The sequence below is a fragment of the Mus caroli genome, chromosome 16 (assembly GCF_900094665.2).
Source record: "Mus caroli chromosome 16, CAROLI_EIJ_v1.1, whole genome shotgun sequence".
NCBI classification, from domain to species: domain Eukaryota; kingdom Metazoa; phylum Chordata; class Mammalia; order Rodentia; family Muridae; genus Mus; species Mus caroli.
The window spans coordinates 34,270,366-34,294,049 of record NC_034585.1 but is presented as its reverse complement, the minus strand read 5'-3'; the positions used below and the strand labels follow the sequence as shown (position 1 = coordinate 34,294,049).

At 34.1% G+C, this 23,684-nt stretch overlaps 1 protein-coding gene across 4 annotated transcripts in view; it reads left to right on the top strand.

Annotated features, from left to right (window-relative positions):
* The first annotated feature begins 2,393 nt into the window (after nt 1-2,393).
* Nucleotides 2,394-23,684, top strand: part of Stxbp5l (syntaxin binding protein 5 like) — a 140,870-nt gene continuing 119,579 nt past the window's right edge. For all 4 annotated transcript variants that reach the window (XM_029470550.1, XM_029470549.1, XM_029470548.1 and 1 more), the window contains exons 1-4: nt 2,394-2,548; nt 10,122-10,200; nt 16,503-16,657; nt 21,678-21,750. In XM_029470550.1, the coding sequence (XP_029326410.1) occupies nt 2,467-2,548; nt 10,122-10,200; nt 16,503-16,657; nt 21,678-21,750 (389 nt within the window). In that variant the 5' untranslated portion in view covers nt 2,394-2,466. The remainder of the gene's footprint in view (nt 2,549-10,121; nt 10,201-16,502; nt 16,658-21,677; nt 21,751-23,684) is intronic.

Sequence of the window (23,684 nt, the reverse complement as noted above, 5' to 3'; positions counted from 1 at the left end):
GAGAAAGTGGGCAGCCTTGTCTAGTCCCTGATTTTAGTGGGATTGCTTCCAGCTTCTCACCATTTACTTTGATGTTGGCTACTGGTTTGCTGTAGATTGATTTTATCATGTTTAGGTATGGGCCTTGAATTCCTGTCTCAGAGAAAGATTTCAGTTTGACAGGAGTGAAATTTTGAATCCATGGGGAACTGCCTGTTTCCTTTTGTCAGATTGTTATATAGTATTTGTTTTCAGGAAAAAGTCACAGCTGACAAAATATGACTAGTATTTTTCCTTCAAATTTTTTTATGCTCTCTATTTTTTAGCATTGGTTTTGATTGATATTTGTTTTCTAATAAGGCCCTGTTTTAATGAAAATAGTATGATGTAAGTAAATAAACAAAAATCAAATGTGCACCATCATCTCAATTGCCAGATCCTTATTTATACATGGTTTTACAATCCTGATCTCTAAAATCTGACTGTTTATATGTTTATATAACTACCTTATTTACTATAATTCTATTATATATATATATATATATATACAATTTTTCATGACTAATTATTTCTCAATCTAGTATTGAATTTCCAAACAAAAGTTAAATTCATCTATGACTATTCATCAAAGGACACATTTCCCATATAATTATATATATACTAATTATAATATATAAATATATAATATATTAATTATAATATAATTAATATATGTATATATATATATATATATATATATATATATATATATATATATTCTGTTTTCTCCATTGGGTAAGGTTTTACTGGGTTAGGATGAAGCTTTGAGTCTGAGTACTTCCTCATCCTCTACTTTCCCTTTCCTTGACCAAGTAGTTGGGTTATTTTTTGTTGTTGTTGTTGTTTTGGTTTTTTGAGACAGGGTTTCTCTGTATAGCCCTAGCTGTCCTGAAACTCATTTTGTAGACCAGGCTTGCCTTGAACTCAGAAATCTGCCTGCCTCTGCCTCCCAAGTGCAGGGATTAAAGGCGTGAGCCACCACACCTGACTTGACTAAGTAGTTTCAAGAATTTTAAATTGACTGAGGTTCAGCGAATTTGACAAAAGAATCGACATTTTGTTTGAACTATGTGCAGAAAGGAAAAAAATAGAGAAAACAATGAAGATGTTCCCTTTCTAAGTGCATTTGTTGGAGACTGGCTAAGAAAAATAGAGTCTGCATAGAAATGATGACTAGAGTGAGGGAAGAAAAGAAAAACAAGATAAACCCTACAAGTCCAGAAATTCACGCTGCCTTTTATATTCACTTTAATCTTATATTTTGAGGTCTACAGCACATTTTATATCCTTTATTTTGATGATTAGTCATGACAGTAGTTAGCTGTAACTCTAGTATGTACACACAGGCCTAAATTTTCATGCTTGGATATATAAAGCATTTGGTTATGTAACTGTATAAGCACATGTGTGCTAAAGTTTATATTCACCTATACTGACTTTCTCTCCAGTTTCTTTAGGGGAAAAGATGTTTTAAATACCTTTCTGATTTTTTTGTCCACCGAGACTTGTCTTATTGTACTTAACATGTAACACAATGAATAGAATATGGTGTTCAATTATCACAAGGAATACCACAGATTTGGAAATGTAATGTTAATTGCTTACTAATTCAGTAGACCTTTCTTTCAAATCTACTTTATAGAAGATACTGTACCACCACAGAGACTAATAAAACTAAACCAATGAAGTAATTCCTGCTAACTCTTATCTAATTAAAAACTATGGAATGAACTTAAAAATTTTAAAAATTAAATCTTAATTGCTTTAAATCAATTAGTATAGTATATGATTGGGGCAAAGCTGTGCAGTTGAGAATATGGGTTTTCGAAGGAGTTTGGCTTTGACTTGTATGACTTTAAAAAGCAAATGAATATCTGTCTCTAGGTCAATTTCACCATATGTAAACTGAGAAATAATAATAAAGTAAAAATAATACCTTTTATATGATTAATATATTTTATGTAAAATGCATACTATGGGATCTGGCATATAGAATGCCTTCAGGTGCTAGCTCAAATTCTTTTTAAAATTATCTACTCAAAGTGATGATACTAGGCCTATATCTTAGAAGAAATTATCTTCTGATAGTCATACTTTATTTCTATGTAAACAATTTTCAAACAGAGATTGTAGGATATTGGAAGGACATAGAATCGACAATAAAAATGTTTTGGAATCTGAATTTATTAAAAATTTTTCAGAACTATCCTTTATTTAAGGAAATTAATTTTGGTAGCCTTTTCAAGGTTTATAACAGGTTGAAGCCAAAGAAGCCTAGTCTGGGTCAGAAAAAAATACTTTAACATATTATCAGTATATTAATTTTATGTCAAAATATTTTGGAAAATATAATGATGTGATATATCTACTTTCCCCTGTACTTGTCTTTTATTGTTATTTTATTAGGCTATTCATTCAATCGATTGGCATCATGAGGGTAAACAATTCATGTGCAGCCACTCAGATGGTAGCTTGACTTTATGGAACCTGAAAAGCCCAAGTCGCCCTTTCCAAACCACAGTCCCACATGGTAAGACTCATGGTTTCAAAGAAACTATGGAGAGCACAGAATTGCCTGCTTACAGCTTTAACTCTTCTGGGTTAGCGTCATTCATGTTGCACACTGTTAATGGATATCCATTAGCTCTCCTACAGAGAGCTTATTCTAGGTCTTGTGTTTTCTGCAGTCTTAGGAATAGTATGTTTAGTCTATTAGCATTACATATAATTATTAATAAGACTAGATTCAAGATCTACTTGTTTGTTTTCTAATGTTTTTACTATAATTTACTGCTTATGTTTACCTTTCTACTTTCAAGTTATTTAAATATTGTTATTACCAACACATTGATTTTTTTCATAGTCATTTTATCTTCATTTTTTTTATCATTATTTGCATGTATCACAATATATTTTGTTAACTACTCAATGTGTTTTAGGACTAACATAACACTTCATATAATGTACAGACATCTTGTAACCATATAGATCTATTTATCTGCCTTCATTATCATATATACTATAATTATATAACATCCACAGATATACATTTTAAATGGTCACAAGTATAATTTGCATTTCATGTAGGCCTGGCAAATGATTTCTGGAGGGTTTTTTTTTTTATTTTAAATTACCTTTTATCTTCCTTCATTCCTAAAAACTACTTTGATAGATTTAGATTTCTAGACAATGTCAGGCCATGAGCAGAAATTTGTTCTCATTTTCTGGGAATTTATGTAATATAATGAATGCTTTAATGATATCCCATCATCTTCTAGCTTCAGTATTTTCTGTATGAGCAATCCTCAGTGTTTTGATATTTGCCTCTATTGTATACAATCTGCTTTTTTCCTTCTGGTTGTTTTCAGAGAATTTTGATATCTTTTCTTTGTGGCAACTTAAAAATGTTCTGCCTCAACTTGTTTTGGGCTTGTTTTTCTTTTTTTTTTTTTAATTTATTCTGCTAAGAGTTCTAACTAGCTTTTTAAATTCATAACTTCATAATAGTTTCACAAAACTTGGGGGCTTTCACACCATTTATCTTTAATACATTCTATATGTTTTTCTTTCTGGGATATGAGTCAACTCTGTTAGAGCTTTTGATGTTGTGGCACACATCACTCAGTCTTTATTTTTTGTATTTGTTTTTGTCAATATTTTTATTATTAATGTCAAAGTTAATTAGTTCGAACTGATTCATCATTTATTTAATTCCTTTTCTTTCCTGCATTTTTATTCTATTAAACCTCTAAGACTTCTTTTTAAATTTCAGATAGTTTTTCCATTTGATACATTTTGCTTTTTAGAACTCTTCCAAGGTTTTCTTTTGTCATTTATTTGAGCATCTCAACTTCCTTTAATCATTGAGCTTATATACAGTCACCTCTTAAAAGCTTATGTTGGTAACATAATCTGCTTTACCTTGACAACAATGATCCACACTTCCTCCTCCTTCTAAGAGTTTTGGTTCTACCTCATATACTGTAGATCTACAAGCATCTTATCTTCATTGTTTTGTTGGTTACTCAGGATGTATAGTATAAAAGTCTGTTAAAAGCAACAGTGTAAAACTTCATGTATATGAAGCTATATAGTGTTAATGTGACATATAATTTATACTCTAGAATATGTTTTCGTGCCCCCCTTATTAACCATTTGTCTTCTAAATTTATGGAAATGTACTTCATTGTTTTTCTAGAAGTCAAAATTTTCTACCATGAAGTGATAAATTATAAAGCTTAAATGATTAAACAATTGTGCTTTAAAAGGAAATGTACTCTTGTGGGGGAAGGTGTTGATTTGTCTGGTTAATTTTGTTTTTTGAGACAGACTAACCTAAAGTTTTAACTTGGAGTCATCCATCTCCATCTCTCAGATGCTAGGATTACAGGTGTGAACTACCATGCTCAGTTATTTTTTTTAATCGTAGTAAAAAAATATATAGTATATGATTTATTATGATAGTATTATGTTAATGTTACAGACTGTCTTGTAGGTAAATATGGTCAGATGATCAAGTTACAGTCAAAGAAAGACAAGATTATCTTTTCAAACACATGTGAATTTGTTTTTAAGTGGCTAATTGTTAAATGTAGAAAATCTTAAATTCTACAAAATGAGGTAGTAAAGCATTTCTGGTTGATGATGAAATAAAATATACTTAAGTAAATATTACAAGAAACTATATATATGAACTTTATATATAAAGTTGAATTTAAAAATAAATGAGAAACTAGAACAAAATTCTACAGTGTACAAAAAAATAGCATTGAAAATAATATGTACTCAAACTAGGAAATTCATTCAAGATAATTATTAAAGGAAAATTTGTAACTTCAAATATTTTATGTATATATATGAAACTCTAAAGATAAATACTCACTCAAAATCTAAAAACAAACAAACAAAAGCAACAACAAAACAAAATACCAACAAAATAAAAACAAGGTTGGATCAAATCACACATATATCATAAAAGTTAATGGTAGCAAAAGCAAAACCATAGAACAAAAAAATAAAACACACATTGTTAAAATAATGAAGCAAAGCAGACATTGCCTTTAGCTAAGCTAGCCAAAGCACAGAACAGAAACACGAGTTTAGGAATTACATGGAAGATGAAGAAATTAAAAGGTCAAAGATAAAATATGTCAAATTCATATTCATATTCTTAATACACAATAACATGGGCAAAGTAGATAATTTCCAAGGGAAATAAAAAATAATGAAATTCCATACAGTATTTTTTTTTGTAAAAATTCAAATACACATCTGTAGTGAGAATTTAGGAATTTTGAGTTCTTTAAAAAACAGCGTGGTGGCGCACGCCTTTAATCCCAGCACTTGGGAGGCAGAGGCAGGGGGATTTCTGAGTTCCAGGCCAGCCTGGTCTACAAAGTGAGTTCCAGGACAGCCAGGGCTTTACAGAGAAATCCTGTCTCAAAACAAAACAAAACAAAACAAAAACAAACAAACAAACAAAAAACAAATAGACAAAAAACCCAAAACATAGAAATGTAAGAACATGTTTTCATTTTAACCCCAGGTGTGGGTATGGGCCTGCTTCACAGCAGATGACTATGATTTGCCACATGCTCTAGCAGAGGGGTGGTTTTGCCAACTGCAGATAGTTTCTGTGATGGTGTGACATTTGAAATTCTGAGGACTTTTCAGAGGAGATATAAATGCTGGTACTCTGATACATGAGATTGGTGGTTGATGGTAGTTCAGGGAGTAGTTTGTCAGTTGTAGTTTGTTAGTAGTAGTACTCAAAGAAGAAACAAGAAAGAAATTAGAGTAAGGGATCTCTCTCTCTCTCTCTCTCTCTCTCTTTCTCTCTCTCTCTCTCTCTCTCTCCATCCTCTTTCTCTATCCTTCTATCATTTTTTTCTCTTCTATATAGTGATTGGGGGTGAAACCTTGGTAGGGGATAATGGGTAGGAAAAGAAGAACCTACAAGGTAGCAAATGTAAAGTGATTATTAATATTTGGCATGGATAATTAGTGCTGGAAATTAATAGGGCACTAGTTATTTCTTAACCAGCTAGTTCCCCAAATAACTATGGAGACTTTCTAAATTTTAAAGATTAGGCCTTACCTGGGCAGACTCTCAACTAGCTCATCTAAGTTAACTCAGCTACCTAGCCTAATCCAATCATGTGGCTAGCTATACCTTCTAGGCCTATAGGTAAGTCTGTCTCCTCTCATGTCTCCTGGGGAAAGGGCCTTCCTTTTCTTCCTTGCAGAGTTCTTTCTCCTTCCAAAAATTTGCACCTTTTACTTCTTGCCCAGCTAATTGGCCATCAGATTTTTATTAAAGCCTATCAAAGAATTCCTTAGGTAGGTGAGAAAACACAGTGTCGCCCAACAAGCAAAAATCAGCCACGACCAAAGAAGAAACAAGAAGAAAGAAATTAAGTTCACAGATCTCTCTCTCTCTCTCTCTCTCTCTCTCTCTCTCTCTCTCTCTCTCTCTCTCTCTCTCTCTCTCCTGTCCCCATCTTTCTTTCCCTCCTATCTAGTGATAGGGGATAGGGGGTAAAACCAGAGGGGATAAAGCATGAGAAAATGAAGAACCCACAAAATAGTTAAGATAAGCTACAAATGGTGCCCAACATGACACTCAAATGTTAAAGGATAAAAATAGAAAATTTGATTTCAAATACCATAGAGGAAATGGCAGGGGATGAAGGAATGGAATTTTTTAAAGATGCCAGCAAAAAAGTTAATTGTGTTTGATATCACTGAGATATCCCTGATTTGTGCCCAGAGGAGATTTTCTCTTTCTTTCTTTCTTTCTTTCTTTCTTTCTTTCTTTCTTTCTTTCTTTCTTTCTTTCTTTCTTTCTTTTTCTCCTTTATATATTTTGTTTTTAAAAAAAGTTTGAAAGTACAGCTGAGCAGATGGAAAATTTGCAGATGGAAACGGAGGGGCCTGAAAAACAAACACACAAAAATGGCTGAAATGGAAAAAGAAAGGGGGTTACTCTACTCTCTCTTTTCTGAAAGGGTTGCAGAATTGGCAGGGCAGCTGGAGAAGTTGAGGGTGGAGGTGAAAGCACCTGGAGTGTGAGGAACACCCATAAAGAGAGAATAAAAAGGCTCAGTCCTGCTGACTGAGCAACACATCAGGAGTTTCCTGCAGGAGGAAAGAGGAAAAGAAACTGCCCCCGAGAGTACTCAGGTCAGAGAAAAGCTGAGAAAGCAGGAAAGCAATCTGATTAAACAGCATGTTTCAGAGAAAGGGTTAATCTTGAACTCACTGTGCAGCCAGAGTGGGAGGAGGGTCAGTCTGGGGTTAGGAGAGCACCATCAGTTTTCCCATTATTCATACAGCATATGCCTGTTAAACATATGGTGTTAAAACAAGGTTATGCAGAGATAGGATGGCATCCTATAGAAATGATAGACCTGAGATGGTTTAAAGAGGCTGTGATTATGGGATGTATCTGCTTTATGTGAAACAAATTCTAAATAACTGGGATAAATATTCATAATTATTCCCCAAGACTGCAAGCAATTGACAAGAGTTGTACATGAGCCTGGTCCACAATTGCGATGGTTAATGTGGAGAAGGGAAGAAGCCTAGGATATTGAACAGTGAAATAGAGCGAGGAAAATGAATAGAGTAAAAGACCAGTTGCTGGGCAACAGGCAGAACTCTGATATACAAGAACAGATGCAATTTGATGATGCTACTATTGAACAATGTCACTTAGTAGCTTTAAGAGCCGAGGAGAAAGTTGAGGAGCCTGAGAGAAAATTCACCTCATTTGCAAAGATTATACAAGGCTCTGGAGAAGCCCTCACTGATTTCTTTTACAGCGATTTTTCTCAGCTGTGAATAAAGCTGTATCAGACCAAAGTCAGAGGTTGATAGAGACCTAGTGTATGAAAATGCTCATAGCAAATATTAAAATGTTATTAAACTATTAAAGGAAAGAGCAGTGCCTATAGACAAGTGGATAAGGGGTAAGACTGATATTGGTTCTAACATGTACCATGTTAATGTTTAATCGGTCAAGCTGTAGCTAGTGCCTCAATTATGGGAAATATGGTCACAGCAAAGAGATTGTAGATAAGTCACCAAAGGTCTCAGATCTCAAAATGCCCAGTGCTTTCATTGTGGGAAATGTAGTCATTTGCAACAAAATTTTGAACACGGCATCTCTCAGGGCAATAGTTTTTCTAAATATAAACTGGAAAGAAGGCCTAAGCTTCCAGGGAGGGGTGTGTAGGCGATGGCAAGACAAAGATTGCCATTGGAGCAGTGAGTATCAATCAGTCCAGAAGAGATATTCAAGGTAATTTTTTACTGTCAAAAAAATGGCCTTGGGGGCCTCGCAACAAAAAGTGAGTCATTTGAATTAAATCAGCCTATATACTATAACGATATGTTAATGTTAGAATGAAAGCAAACAAACATTTTGCGTTGAGGTGCAGATTTGTTTATATTTCCACAGGAAATGAAAAGCTGTGGATACCATCAAAACTAATAAAGATTAGAATTAAGCAGGAGAGGTCACCTGAAAACCTTGGCCACTGACCCAAAAAGTGCTTATTTAATTGAAAATGTCTCTGTATACAGCACACATCTGTGGCCTTTTTCTTTTAGCCTGAAAACCACCTCTTATTACTGTATTTTTGGTAAGATAGTTCTGGTGCCATAAATTCAGTTTTAATTACAGACTCTTAAATATGTTTTGTCTGCCACTCATATCTTTCTGGTACATCATTCTGTCATTTTTATATTTTTATTGTTCAATATAGTTAATTCTAGACACATTAGAATTTAATTACTTCTATGTGCCCTGATACTTAACATACAGTACTTGGAATATAAAGACTACCAATAATTCAAATTGATGATAGCATTGTTTTATACAACCTAACATTTAAGCAGATATTGACAAGCAAAGAAAACAAACAAACAAGCAAACAAACAAACAAACCCAAACCAAACCCTCTCCCCGCAGTAAACTGTTAGGGGTAGAAATTGGATATTAATTGTACCATACAACCTCAGTTCAATGCCTGGAACTCACATGGTGAAAGGAGAGAACTGATTGCTCTCTGTATGTGTACTATAGCACACATGTGCACTCCTACACACAGTAAATCAATCACCAACCAATCAATCATCATACCTTCCAAGTAATAACACTTTTTAAATGAAATGGAATGACTTTATAAGCCCATCGTGTGCTTTACATCACAAGACTTTCTGCAATATCAAAGGTTATTTCTACTATAGATAAAATATTAGGCATGATTTCATTCTTTTTACTTATCTTTTTCTTTTTTTCTTGTGAAGAAGAGGGAAACAGGGTCTTATGTAACCTATGCTAATTTGAACCCTCAAGTCTCCTGCCTCAACCTCCTGAGTGTTAGGATTACAGTAAAAAAATAACATATTTTTAATAATAATATATTTTATTATACATATATGTTTCTTAAGTCCTAAAATTTATTCTTTGAGCAAAAATAACTGAAATAACTTTATAAGAAACTACATTCATATTTAGAGAATTCAAAGCAACAAAGTGGCTAATAAATGAACATTTGTAAGTTTATATGTTTGAATTATATAAGAATGAAGCTTATAAGTAACTTCATTGATTATATAGCAGCACATTGATATGAATCTAAAGCTTATGAGCTTAATATTAGAATGCATAGACTTATATCAAATACAGGTACTTTAAGAATAAGTCAATATCTTTAGCTTAACCTGTTGTTACTATGCATTAACTCATGAAAGTAACCGGTTTAATAATATAGTAGAACTAAAGTAATAAGATTATTCCAAATTTAAGTATCATTGATGGTGATATAAAATATTACATATACTATTTTCTTCTGAAATCTACAATAAAACTGTGTTTGCGCCTTTGGGTTCAGTTGTATTTATCACCTGTTACAGTGTAAACTGTTCAGGAATTATTATTGTGGTGCAAGAAGCTACATGAATCATCCCTAGAAAATTGTAGAATTATTTTGTTTAATTATATTATTATTCCATGTTTATAATTCTTCATTGAAATTTAAAAATTCTCATGCATCAATATAATTTAAATTAGATTTAATTTTTTTTTCTTTCATTAGGAAAAAGTCAAAGAGAAGGAAGAAAGTCTGAGTCTTGTAAACCTATTCTTAAAGTAGAGTACAAAACGTGCAGGAACAGGTATGTGGTTGTACTATGTGAATATGTAATATATCTGAAGGATAGAAGAAGGAAAGCAATTTTTAATAATTTGTTATATTGTTGTATAATTATAAATCATTAATTATCTAAATCAATAACTTAATTTATTGATTATTATGAATATTAAAAAATCAAATAATTCATCCTACTTATTTATATTATCATCACATATATAAATTCTAATAATTGAGGACTTTTGAACCATTTATAATACTGGTAGCATATTTATTAAGCTAAATCAATGCATCTGTTGATATTCCTTATGAGATTTAAATGCATAACCTGATCACTCTGAAATTAGGATCTTACATTTTGAAATTGGAAAGTTAACTTTAGTTAGAGTTATAAAGTTATATATCATCATAATGGAAAACAACCTAAAATTTAAGATGTATAAGATAAAATAACATTTGATACAGTTTTATTATTTATAGATACTATATCCAGTATTTCTGCATTACTTTTTAAATTTACATTAATCATTAATGGAAAAATTTCCACCACATCCAAAATGAGTAGAATAAACCCTTCCTGAACATTTATTATTAATAATTATTATTATTAAGCATGTATATATACACGTGTGTGTGTGTGTGTGTGTGTGTGTGTGTGTGTGTGCATTTGTGTGTGTGTCTGTGAGACTTGTGTGTGTTTGGGAGAACATGCTACAGACCTTACATGAAGATCAGAGGACAACTTTCTGGAATCAGTTCTTTCTTTATACCTTTAAGTGGGTTCCAGGGGTGCAGCTCAGGTGCCTGTCTGTGCAGCAAGCATCTTGACCTGCTGAGCCATCTTCTCAGCTCCTAAACATTATAACTATATAGTGAAAAGTCCTACTTTATGTCAGTTACTTGCTCACATTGTAATTTGGTTTTGTCATCATAGATATAATTGTGTTTGTAAAACTTCTTCTAAAGTTTTAATAATATAAAATCATGATAAATTAGCAATATCTATTTAGCAAGCCAGTTTAATATACTATAAAATATTTCAAATTTAAATATTTTGGATAGAAACAAATTTTTACATAATTCTCTTCTAAATACCATTTATAACTAAAACTTTCCTTCAGCTTTTGTGTACAATAGTACGTATACCACCTGTTATATGATATAAAGTACTTATACCACCTGTTATATAATATAAACTCTAAGTTCCACTGAGGTTCAAGAAATTATATTAATCACCCCAAGCAGCGGCCAAGCAGTTGGATTTAGGTTTTCCTTTTCACTTGTGTATTTTTTTTTCTTTATTTCAGTCTTGGACTGACCTATGGACTCTTAATAATATCCATTGAATTATCAACTAGCATTCAACCTCTTCTATAGATTGCAAATCTTGAAAATAAAACAGCAAAATGAGAACAGAGAGTTTCAGGGATGCCTGAGGGATTTTCCCATGATAAATCTTATGATACATGATAAATCTTATGGACTTTATGGCTTCTATTTTGCTACAAAATTGTCATTTTGAAACTGTACCTTTATGAAATGCTCCACAAAATATTCAATTTGATTCAGTTGGTTTGAACTATATATCACACATTATGTAATTTGATTTGTGTGCTAGAAAACAAAATTGCTACCAGTGTTTGAATTTATTAGGCTCTAGTAGCAACAACCAAGGCAAATACTTGTGTCTTTTAAATGAGAAGTAATATTATAGAATTTTGCTTTGGGGCAGAGAAAAGAACAAGAGTATATAGTTAGCTGTAAATATTATCAACTTTCTATTAATTATATTTAGGGAAATTAAAAAAACAACAAAAATAAACCAAGAGAACATCGAACTTGGTCTTGAAGGCAGTGGAGAGGAGCTCTATCTAGAGAAATCAGGAAAATTCTTTGGGGGAAAGAATTTCAGAAATAGGATTTAAAGGATGAAAGTAAAGAAGGTATTTGAGGAATAAGGATGTCAAATAAAGCAGTGCAAAGTTATGATTGCTATCACTGACTTTGCAGTAACATGGTTATAAGATTTTTAATTATATCATAATCTTTAGTTCCATCACCAGTAATACCTGACATACTGTGATGCTCATGAAAACTAGATGAGATCACAGGGCCCCCAATAGAGGAGCTAGAGAACGTACCCAAGGAGCTGGGGGGGATCTGCAACCCTATAGGTGGAACAACAATATGAACTAACCAGTACTCCCCAGGCTCGTGTCTCTAGCTGCATATGTATCAGAAGATGGCCTAGTCGGCCATCAGTGGAAAGAGAGGCCCATTGGTCGTGCAAACTTTATCTGCCTCAGTACAGGGGAACGCCAGGGCCAAGAAGTGGGAGTGAGTTGGTGCGGGAGTGGGTGGGGGAGCGTGTGGGGGACTTTTGGGATAGCATTGGAAATGTAAATGAAATAAATACCTAATAATTTAAAAAGAAAAAAGAAAAAACATAGCATTTTATTATAAAAAAAAGAAAAGTAGATGAAATAATGCATAAAGCATTTTTATAACTATCATGAGCATTATCATGAAGAAGAGGGCACAGTTTCTTAATAAATTGCATTACTGCTGCTATTATCATTAAAGCCATGCAATTCTATATTGTTAGATGTATTTGATTACTTTTTAAAATTGTTTTATTTATTTATATTCCAAATGTTGCCCCTTTGCTTTATTAGTATTCTAACTATAATAATCCTATTTATAAAGTGAAATAAACATTTTATTGATCACATTTACTATCATTCCACTAATATATATTTCATGTATGTTTTTTATTATTTTTATAAAAGTCACCTCTAAAAATTTATACAGAGGATAAACGACAGAGGTATAGTAGAAGAAGAATGAAAGATATGGCCACAGAACCAATGGAGAGCTCTCTAAATCATACACACACACACACACACACACACACACACACACACACACACACGCACACACACACATATACATACACACACATGTGCTCTTGTTACCAGATTGTATTAGATTATTATTATTATTATTATTATTATTATTATTTAATCTTTTTTTACTGTCCAGTCGTTATCCTCCTCCAAGTTTCCCAATAGTGTCAGATTTTTACAGCAGAACATGGTTTTCTCTTTAAAGTAGAGAATTAGTTCAAACACATTGCTGTCCTCCCTCATAAACATTTCAAATCCGAAAGTCTGGCAGGGGCCCTGTGTATTTATATCTGTTACAAATTCTGGTTATTGCTGATGCTGGAACACACTTTAAAAAATTGATACATTAATGAAAATAAATGGTAAGAAATGAAGTAACCAGGAAAAGGGAGAGACAATGATGACACAAATATCTAGAACCTAAAAAGAATCCTGATGAACCTTTCCTGGTCACACTGTTCTATTGCTGTGAAGAGACATCAATATCAAGGCAACTTTTATTAAAAAAAAAAAAAAGTATTTAAATGGGGGCTTGCTTGCAATTTGTGAGGGTTAGTCTATGATCATCATGAAAGGAAGCAAGACAGCAGGCAGACAGTACTGGAGACGTAGCTGAGACTACATTCTGATCCACATGCAGCAGGCAAGAGGGACAGTGGGCCTGATGTGGGTCTTTGAAACCTACTCCAACAAGGCAGTAACTCCTAATTCTTCTAATCCTTAAATAGTTCTGCTCCCCAGTAGTTAATTTGACTAACATTCTAACATGTGAGCCTATAGGGGGCATTTTCATTCAAACCACCACAGAAACTTAGAATAAAAATGACATAGGTTTTTAGCAAGTAGAAAATAGTTATGAGAACTAAGTAAAACAGCCCAATATGGGGAGGTGGCTCAGCAATTAAGAACACTTACTGCCTTGCAGAAGACCTAGATTTGGCTCCCAGCATCCACATGTCAGCTTACAATTGACTGTTACTCCAGTTCTGTGAACTCTGATACATTCTTTTGTCCTTTGCATGCTCCTGCATTTACACAATACACACAAAGTCATGCAAACATACACACAATTTTTATGAAAAATAACTACTCCAACAAGGCCATACCTACAGTGACACACCTACTCCAAGAAGGCCATGCCTACCATGACACACCTATTCCAAGAAGACCACGCTCACTCCAACAAGGACATGCTCACAATGACACACCTCCAAAACCCACACCTACAGTGACATACTCCAACAAGGCCATGCCTCCTCCTAATCCACTGTGTACCTACATTCACAATTTTTTGTTTGTTTATTTTAAACTCCAAATTTTATTCTCCTTCTGGCCCACCCTTGGACTGTTCCACATTCCATACTTCCTCCCCACTCCCCCTGTCTCTATGAGGATGTCCCCACCCCCTACCCTCACCCCACCAGACCTCTAAACTCCCTGGGTCCTCCAGTCTCTTGAGGGTTAGGTGCATCTCTGATTAAACCCAGACCCAGCAGTCCTCTGCTGCTCTCTTCCTAATCCATTGAGTACCTACATTCACTATTAAAAATAAACTTTATTGTATGTACTTAAGATTTACAGTACATGTTATTGGATAGATGGAACTATACTTCAAACGGTAGGGAATACACTTTCTAATACTAGATTAGAGGGTTTTCACTCACTGTCAAATCCCTCATTCACATCCCCAGTGTAAGACTCAGAGACAAGCCCTTTGGCCTGATTTGCTTATAATTCAAATTATCATGTAAAAATAAATTTTAAAGAAAAATCAGAATAGGTATTTTATATGTAAATGTGATAGAAATATTAAAACTCATATTGTTCTTTACTTAGCATAAGATTGACAAATGATTGAACAATACAAAATGAAAAAGAAAAGATGTGGTGACTTGGAGAGACAGGCAACTTCTTAGTTTAGCCAATAGAGTGGAAGTGGGTTACTTAGAGGAGCGGACTTTCAAAGGATGTAGAGAGTCTCTAGTTCTTTTTAAAATGTATTTGGAGAGGGCTACTTTCAGTTAGGCAATTACATCCTGAAAATGCTTCTTTTTAACACAAAATGTGCATGAGTTTAGAGAAGAAAAATGAAATGTTATGAAACTATAGACAGCTGTAATAAATAATTATTGAAGGAAACCTAATCGGGTTAGTCACTTCATGCCATTGTAACAAGGTACAGGAATAAATATCTTAAGGTTGAAAGACCTATTTGGCTTTAGGTTGCAGAAGGCTCTGTCTATCATTGGCTGACTCCATTTATTTTAGTCTTGTGTCGAGGCTAATTAAAATCATGGCAGAAAGGCACACATGGTAAAATGGCTGATGTTATGTCAACCATGAAGCAGTGAGAGGAGAGGAAGCCTTGCTGGTACCCTTTCTCATTCTCCCTCCCTGGACAGCAGACAGTTGGACAGCACTGCTTACATTCAGCACAGGTTCTCCCTCACTGCAGTTGGCTCCGTAAGTGCACTACCAGACATGTACAGGAGTGGTTTTCTTAACTCGACCAGTCTCAATACAGTTATGGACTGAGAAGCAGGTGTGTGCATGCGCATGTGTGTGCCTGTCTGTCTATCTGTCTATCTTCTATCTATCTATCTATCTATCTATCTATCTATCTATCTATCTATCTATCTATCTATCTGTATGTATGTACAATTAAAGAAAAAGAGCCCCTAATTTGAGCGAGAACAAAGAAGAATATGTGAAAAGAGTTGGAAGGAGAAAGGGGAAAGAGGAAAATGATGTAATTGTATTTTAACGTCAAAAATAAAGTACTAAAATAATAGACTGAAATTTTATGTGGATTTACTAGAGCCAGATAAAGCTTTCTGGGTATGCATAAAGTTGTGTAGGAGATACTTTTCTGATAAATTATTATTCACCTACATATTATTTTTCTCTCTCCTTATAAACCTCTTTCTACAGAAGCTTCATTATCTAGAATTTTTATCTTTTCATTCATCATTCTGAGCTTACTACTGTGAAATTTCATTTTATATTAAAATTTGATTCCTTTTCATCTTGGAAATTTGAGTCCCAAATATTTACTCATTAACTGAATATTATAACAGAATCTTATGCTCTAATGATAGCTCTAATGATATAGAATTTGGCAGCCAAATTTGTACATATATGTGCCTTTGAGAGTCAGTATTTCTACTTCCCTCCATCTTGTCTTTCCGCAGTGCCACCCAAATATCTTTATGCTTACGCATGAGTTATTCTTATAACAAGAATATAGATCCAGAAAGGGGAGGATGATAAAGTAGTCAATTGTTGGTTGAGAAACTAGAGTTGGAAAGGCCATTAACAGTGTAGATAATCTCCTCTGAACCTATCATTTAATGACTTACGTTTTGACTTTGTGTTGTTTTAAAGAATGTAGTCTCATTATCCCTTTTCTTTCCCTGTGTAGTGAACCATTTATAATATTCTCTGGCGGGCTGTCATATGACAAAGCTTGCAGAAGACCAAGTTTAACCATCATGCATGGGAAAGCAATTACAGTGCTTGAGATGGATCATCCTATTGTTGAGTTTCTAACGTTATGTGAGACGCCCTATCCAAATGGTAAGTGGATAGAATGAAACGTTTAATTTTAGAAAAAAAATCATTTTTTTGAAATGGCAAGTTCCTAATGAAATTAAGGTTAAATATTTTCAGTTTTGGCAGCAGACATCCACTGTGGTACCACCCCTGTGAGCTACAGTTGCTGGCGCAGGCTCTGCACTTGCTCCTACTTGGCAGACTGGAAGTAAGACAGATGTAGTGCAGCAGTGCTGGCGTTTCAGGTTCTAATACCAGGTAAGTGCTTTAAACTTTGATAAGGATGGTGGAAGCTGAGCTGGGAGGGTCCGATAGGGGTCCAGGGTGAAGTCACTTGGGGAAAATGAGGTCTCCTAATAGTCTCTCCTAGACCAGCTCCACCCATCCCATCCCAATGCCAATCAAAGTTAAAGCACTTACCTGATATCAGTGATCTGTAACTCTGGTGGTGCTGCCTCTCTTTCACATCTGGCTTTGCTTCAGATGCAGCTGCAGCACATCTGATTACGCTAGGATTGCTGATGTATGGTCAGTGATTTATTTTAATTCGGACAACAGTCATAAGACCATCAGGAAGAAAGATGCATGTGTGTGTTTATCATCTTCAATAAAGATACAAACATTTTGTAAACATAAAAGCTAGTCTAAACTCACATAAAAATAAGATCTAATTGTGAAAAGTATTTAAAGAAGATTTTAAAAATTAAAATGTTTAAAATATAAACCATAAATATGCATTTATAATGAAAACAGTATTAATACACATTACTACATTTTCAAAAGGGGACTTGTAACTATAGGGCCCAGACTACTGGACTTGGGGCAAAATATTTGGATTTATGATTTACTTTGCCATTTATTAGCTATTAAGTAAGATACTTACATGTTTTATTTATCATGAATAGAAAGGGAATAATATTACCCCAACATGATTAGTTTAAAGGCAAATTAACATATTTTGTTAACTACAAAAATATGTATGTTGTGTTTAATTGCTAAAATAGTTTTTCTTTCAATTATTTAGCTTCATATTTAAATATGTAATAAATAACAATCAATGTAGAAATTCATTTCCACAGTTACCGGAGACAATGTGCATTTTAAATAATCAGCATATATTTATTAATGTTGCTGTGGCCTCATACTACAAGGACTTGTAAGGCTTAGAGAAGTATGAGCATAATCTTTTACATAAATGACCTAAAGTCTGATCGGATCAATGACATGTGAATTGTTGAGTCAAAGCAATGCATGATTACAGGGCTGAGTTACATGATTTATAGGATAAAGAACCTACTATTTTATAGCTGGTTAAACAACTGACATGTTCGTGAAATTTCTCATTGAGAAACAGGACTTAAGCATAGCTCAGTGAGAATATTAAAGGTTTTACAAACAGTGGGTTTGATCAGATCAACTTAGAAGAAAGCTTCTAAGCTTTTAGAAGATGTTTGGGGAGATACAGAAGAACTCTGAGGAAATACCAACGTGAAAGAAAGCACTAGTTTTGGTAGGGTTTGTCCAGTGAATAGGTAGGTTTCAAGAGAGATTCTCAAAATCCAAACTGCAGCAAAGACATTTGTAAATAGTATTTACTTAAGGTAACTGGGTGTGCTGTTTTACTCATGTAATCTCACAACTGGGGAGACTGAAGCAAGAGGATTGCTATGAGTTCAAGGCCAGCCTGAGCTACATAGTGAGCTTTAGTACAGCTTGTGCTATAGTGTGTGAGAGACCCTGTTTCAAAATAATCAAAAGCAAAACAATTTAAACACAAAGCACTTCAGGTTTCATACACAGTCACAGGTTGTTTGTTTGTTTTGTTTTTATCATTTTAAATTTATTTTTCTCTCATATATTCCATTCCCACTGTTTCTCCTCCCTCTTTCTCTCCTGTCCTTTCCCCCTACCCTAGCCCCCACCCCTGATCCACTCCTCCTCTATTTCCCTTCAGAAAAGGGAGGCCCTCCCATGGACATCAACCAAGCATAGCCTATCAAGTTTTAGTAGAGGGAAGATGCCCAGTCTCACAGGTTTTGTTGTTGCTTTAATTTTTTAAGGATAAAACAGTGAGATTGAGTAGAGTTACCAGAGAGCAAAAAATAGAAAAAATATTTTACAATACTTATTCATGATTTATCACAATTTAAATGTTCTTTGGAGTTGTGAATATGTATAACAAAGGTTAGAGACATCTAGGAATGGAATGTAGAAGAAACAGAAAGAAAAGTAAAAATACAAAACTAAAAGCTAAAGTTAGGAAAATTCCTCCAATCAACAGCATTGAGATATATCTGAAATAGAAGTTCAGAGTCTATTGTTCACAGATCAGAACATTATATGCCTTGTGCTTGTAGTCCTCTGAATATCAGCAGCAATGGGAGAACGACTTATATTTCTTTAATAAAGAATAAATCTGCTAAGTCATGCACATCCTCCCACAAATGGATTAATAAGTCTGTTTTTCAGAAAACTGATAAAGATGATTGAAGTTTTCATTTGTCATATTTAAGGAGAAGTGGTTTTATGATACTCATGATACTATGAATATATTAACTACTCAAATGTATTTTAATTATTCAAACACTGGATATATCAAAGCACCAGAAAAAGAAAGCCTACAATATATAGCATTACATAATTAAGTTTCTCACAGCGTTTCCAGAATCATCCAATGCTATTTACCTAATTAGTTATACATACACTTACATATACATTATCTTGTTTTTCCTACAAATTACAGGAGACTCTATATACTGTCCTGTTAATATATTTTAGTTATGAATGCATATTAGGCAATAGGGATTTATTCTTCTTACAGCTATATAGTGATAAGTGTCATTCTTAGGCTAAACCAAGTTATTTATAATTTTAATACTGCTGATACTTTTATGACATCTGATGATTTAACTAATTCTCATAAAACTCAAGTGCTTTAACATTATTAATTGGATTATTACATAGGGTAACAACTATAATCCGAGCTTGCCAGTTCACATCTGTATTTTGTTGGCCAGTTATCTCTAAGCCTCTCAAGTGATGTAGTTCTCTTCAGAATAGTAATTGTGACAGAACTTGGCACCCTTTAGTGGTAGGAGCAAGGGTTAAAAGATGAGACATACCAACCTACAAAGGTAATATAGTTGCTATTAGCTATAAATATTATCATGTGTGCTTTTCCTATCACTTTTGTAACAGTATAAGGTAGTTATAATTGTGCCATTTCAGTGGAAAAGAACTTAAAGTCAAGGAATGTAACACCCAAGACAAAACTTTTAGTAAATATTAGGCAAAGAATAGAGTTCAACATAGATTCTTAAACAATTCTTTAGTAACTGTCACAATATACAAAGGACATCTGTGAAAGTGAAACTTCTGCTGATGGTTTTTATTTGTATGGGAACAACAATAACTTTTGATAGATGCAACCATGTAAAAATTTAATTTATCTATGATTTAGTTCATACATGATAGTGCCTTGGCTATTTTATCTTCTAATGCTTTATATAAACCTAGCATATGATTTTCCTAAGGACAGCTGGAAGAAAGAAAATAAGGAGTCATATGGAACCGTAGTGTTCTTTAGACTAAAACTCAAATTATGTTAAAGCAATGCTGAGAGACTTAAAACAACTCTAGAGACAGAATGGGAAAGTCTCAGTATGAGAACAGTTTGGGCATTGACCTGTAGCAGACTACATATTGTCATATAGATAACTACCTGAACACCTGTGAATTCTAACCCTTGACCTCATTTAATTGCTTTTGCTTTTGTGTTTTTCTCTCATGTAAACATAAACTTAAGGAGGCACAGTAGCTTCTCCAGTCCGGAAGTTACTCTGAAGGCTGTCTACCCTAGTATTTAAAATTCCCACCCAAGATTTGAATCCTCTGAAGAAAATAACTGCTGGTTGAATATTGAGTTTCAAATTAGTTCTTTTCAAACTAGGCAGTAGGAATGGCTGGTATAATGAAAATGAGCTGGGAATTAGAGTTTAAAGTCCTAGGTTGAAATTACTGAGAAACTCCTAGTTGACATCCCTCTGACTCTTGGGATGTGCTTTCTCAACACCATGGAAAAAACAACACTTGTGGCTACAGAAATTCAGAGATCATGTATATAAAGTTTTCAGGTACACAATTTCTTTAATCAGAGAACAGCTTTTTCACTGTGGGTTTCCCCATTACCCCTTTATTATAAATGGAAAACAATGCTTTCTTTGACTTTTAACTAAGTCACTGCTCCCTGTCTAAAAGCAAATTATATTTTACACTATTACCCTCATTGTCTCATAGCTCCTGAATTCTTATTTCTTCACTTGTTTGCAGTTTGTATACTTCCCGAGAACAAAAGTTCTGTGAGAAAGAGTTACTGTTAGTCTTATTCTCCATATAGGCTTTGGATTTTGAGACAGTTTCTGGGATATAATGTAGGAAGAGTAAGAGAGAAAGGAATGATAGAAAGCAGCTTGGATTTCAGAAACTTGAAAATACTAGGTTGCCTCACACTGCTTGCTTTTTGTAGGCTTGTACTCTTGCACACAAGAAATAATCTATAAGAGTATGCTAAACCATAATGACTTGAAGAACACATCTAACTATAAATGGTTATTATCGTAGTGAGGTGATTGTGTATAATTTTCCAGAGAAGAGTTAGTGCAGTCTCGGTTCGTCTCCTAGTAGGCATAAATAAGATCTAAAATACTAAGGTTATGAATATAATACTTATCATAAGGTTTAGCTGAAACCCTCACTTTCTTTTGATAGCCTAGGATGGCTATCACTCCATAATTTTAGAAAATATATTTTACTATGTCCTAAACATAGGGTCATTTTTCCTAGTTCCACTAGAGATCTTAACATTATATTTATCAAATACAACAATGTGTTTTATTAAAGTATTCTTTGTCGCTCTGGCTTATAATTTGTTTTTTTTTTCATCATTTAAATAAGATCTCTGTATGAGATAAAAGAAATGCAGTGTTGATGGTTTAAGTAAAATATGCATTATGGAAACTTTTTGGTGTTTTTCTTTGTGTTGTAGAATTTCAAGAACCCTATGCTGTTGCTGTACTTCTAGAGAAAGATCTCATCGTAGTTGATCTGACACAAACCAAGTAAGTTGTTCATAATTGCATCAGACACTCTTGAATTCTGTTCAGCACAATAGAAATGCAGGAGTACATTTTAGATAATTGGCAGTGGTCTCCTCTAGATCGTGAGCTTTCCTTACATGAAAATTGTCTTGCTAAAGTTATAGAAATACAATTTGGTTAAATGATGAAAAACGAGCCAGGAGAGTTTGGGTAACAAGAAAATCGTCAGTTGTCTTAAACACATCACACGCTTAAACACAAACAGCATGGATGTTTGGACACAGCATTTGGACACCCAAAACACAAGGAATCCCATTTTTTTTTTTTTTGCCTTTGCCTTAAGCAAAAGCAGATGTTAGAAAAGCATGTGCAGTGTAACAGTTGCCCATCTGTTAGTCTATTGACTGAGGGAAAACTGATAAAGGAAAATCACACACACTGAAACTATTGTGAGGCTGTCATACCAGACAGTTCTGAAGCCTGGGATTTTTAGGGACAGAAATGGAATCTACATTTTACCCCTATTTTTGAAACGAGGGAAATATATAATAAAAAAGTGAAGGGAAATTGTTTCATCCCTGAGACTCAATGCCCATCGACTTCATGTCTACTTTTACATTCAGTGTAAAGGAGTAGACTACACCTCGGTAACAGCAGCAACTTTTCTGTCTTCAGATCACGTGTACCCTCTTACTTGCTTCTCTCTCCTTATGATGCCTTCCTCCCCTCTCATGGTCCCTTTCTAGTGTCATCACATGTACATATCCATACTTAGCTCTAGACTCTATAAGGGAAAATATGTAGTATTTCTCTAAGTTTGGCTAACTTTGCTTAATATAATGATTACCAGGTCATTTCATTTTCTTGCAAATCTCATGATTTCATTTTTATTTATGATAATAAAAGTCTAATTTTTATAGGTAATGTATTTTATTTATTCATCTCTGTTACCCATTGAATTAGAACTATACATTGGAACCTGGTAGAATTATCAATGGACACAAAAAGTCCTTTCCCCCAAATCTATCAGTCCATTAGTAAAGAACAGAGCCTTCTGAGATCCTCATCTAGACATCCTAGACTGTTAACAGTTCCATTTCATGCATACTTAGTGAAGTTAGCCTTGGTTGCTTTGAGTTTGTGATTGAAATAGCTGTGTCTTACCAGGAGATGTCACTTTATAGCCTTCTTCCCATGTCAGCTCTTACATCCTTTTCCATTTCAATTCTATTTTCAGTGTTCTGTGAACTAAAGACAGGATGGTATAAGTGTCTTATTTAAGGCTTAACACTCAGCCATCATATGTTCTTAGTACCCCGTGGAGCTAGCTTACACCTCTGTTTTAATTTACAATCTACTGGAGAGATTAAGACAGAGTAGTGTACCACTATGGGTATAAACAAATATTTTAAGAAGTAGTTTGATCTATGTCAATTGCTAAACATCAGTATTATTTTCTGTGGGGAGGTGGTGGGGAGCAGCCCCGGAGTAGAGTTCTTCTTGAAGCAGCGGAGGGGGAAGAGTGTCAGCGGAGGGTAAGACTTGAGATTGGGGGTAAGACTTTGTCTTATGAGATATTTAGAGATGCTGTATAATGAAGTTTACTTATTTAAGTTACTATGCTACTGTAGCTGACCTGCCTTCTGAGATCCTCTGAGGCCAGAAACTGCAGTTTCTGACACTTAGCACCTCTTCCTCAAAGCACAAAGGATTAAGTAAATAGCCTTTATACTATCTCAACAGGAACTGCTAGGCTCTAACTTTCACCTGCTAGTCAGAAGTCCCAGGAAGAAAATGGGACACTTAGAGAAGTAGATATAGAGTTTATTACTAAGTTGTAAAAAGTTTCCTATGGCCGGGCGGTGGTGGCGCACACCTTTAATCCCAGCACTTGGGAGGCAGAGGCAGGCGGATTTCTGAGTTCGAGGCCAGCCTGGTCTACAAAGTGAGTTCCA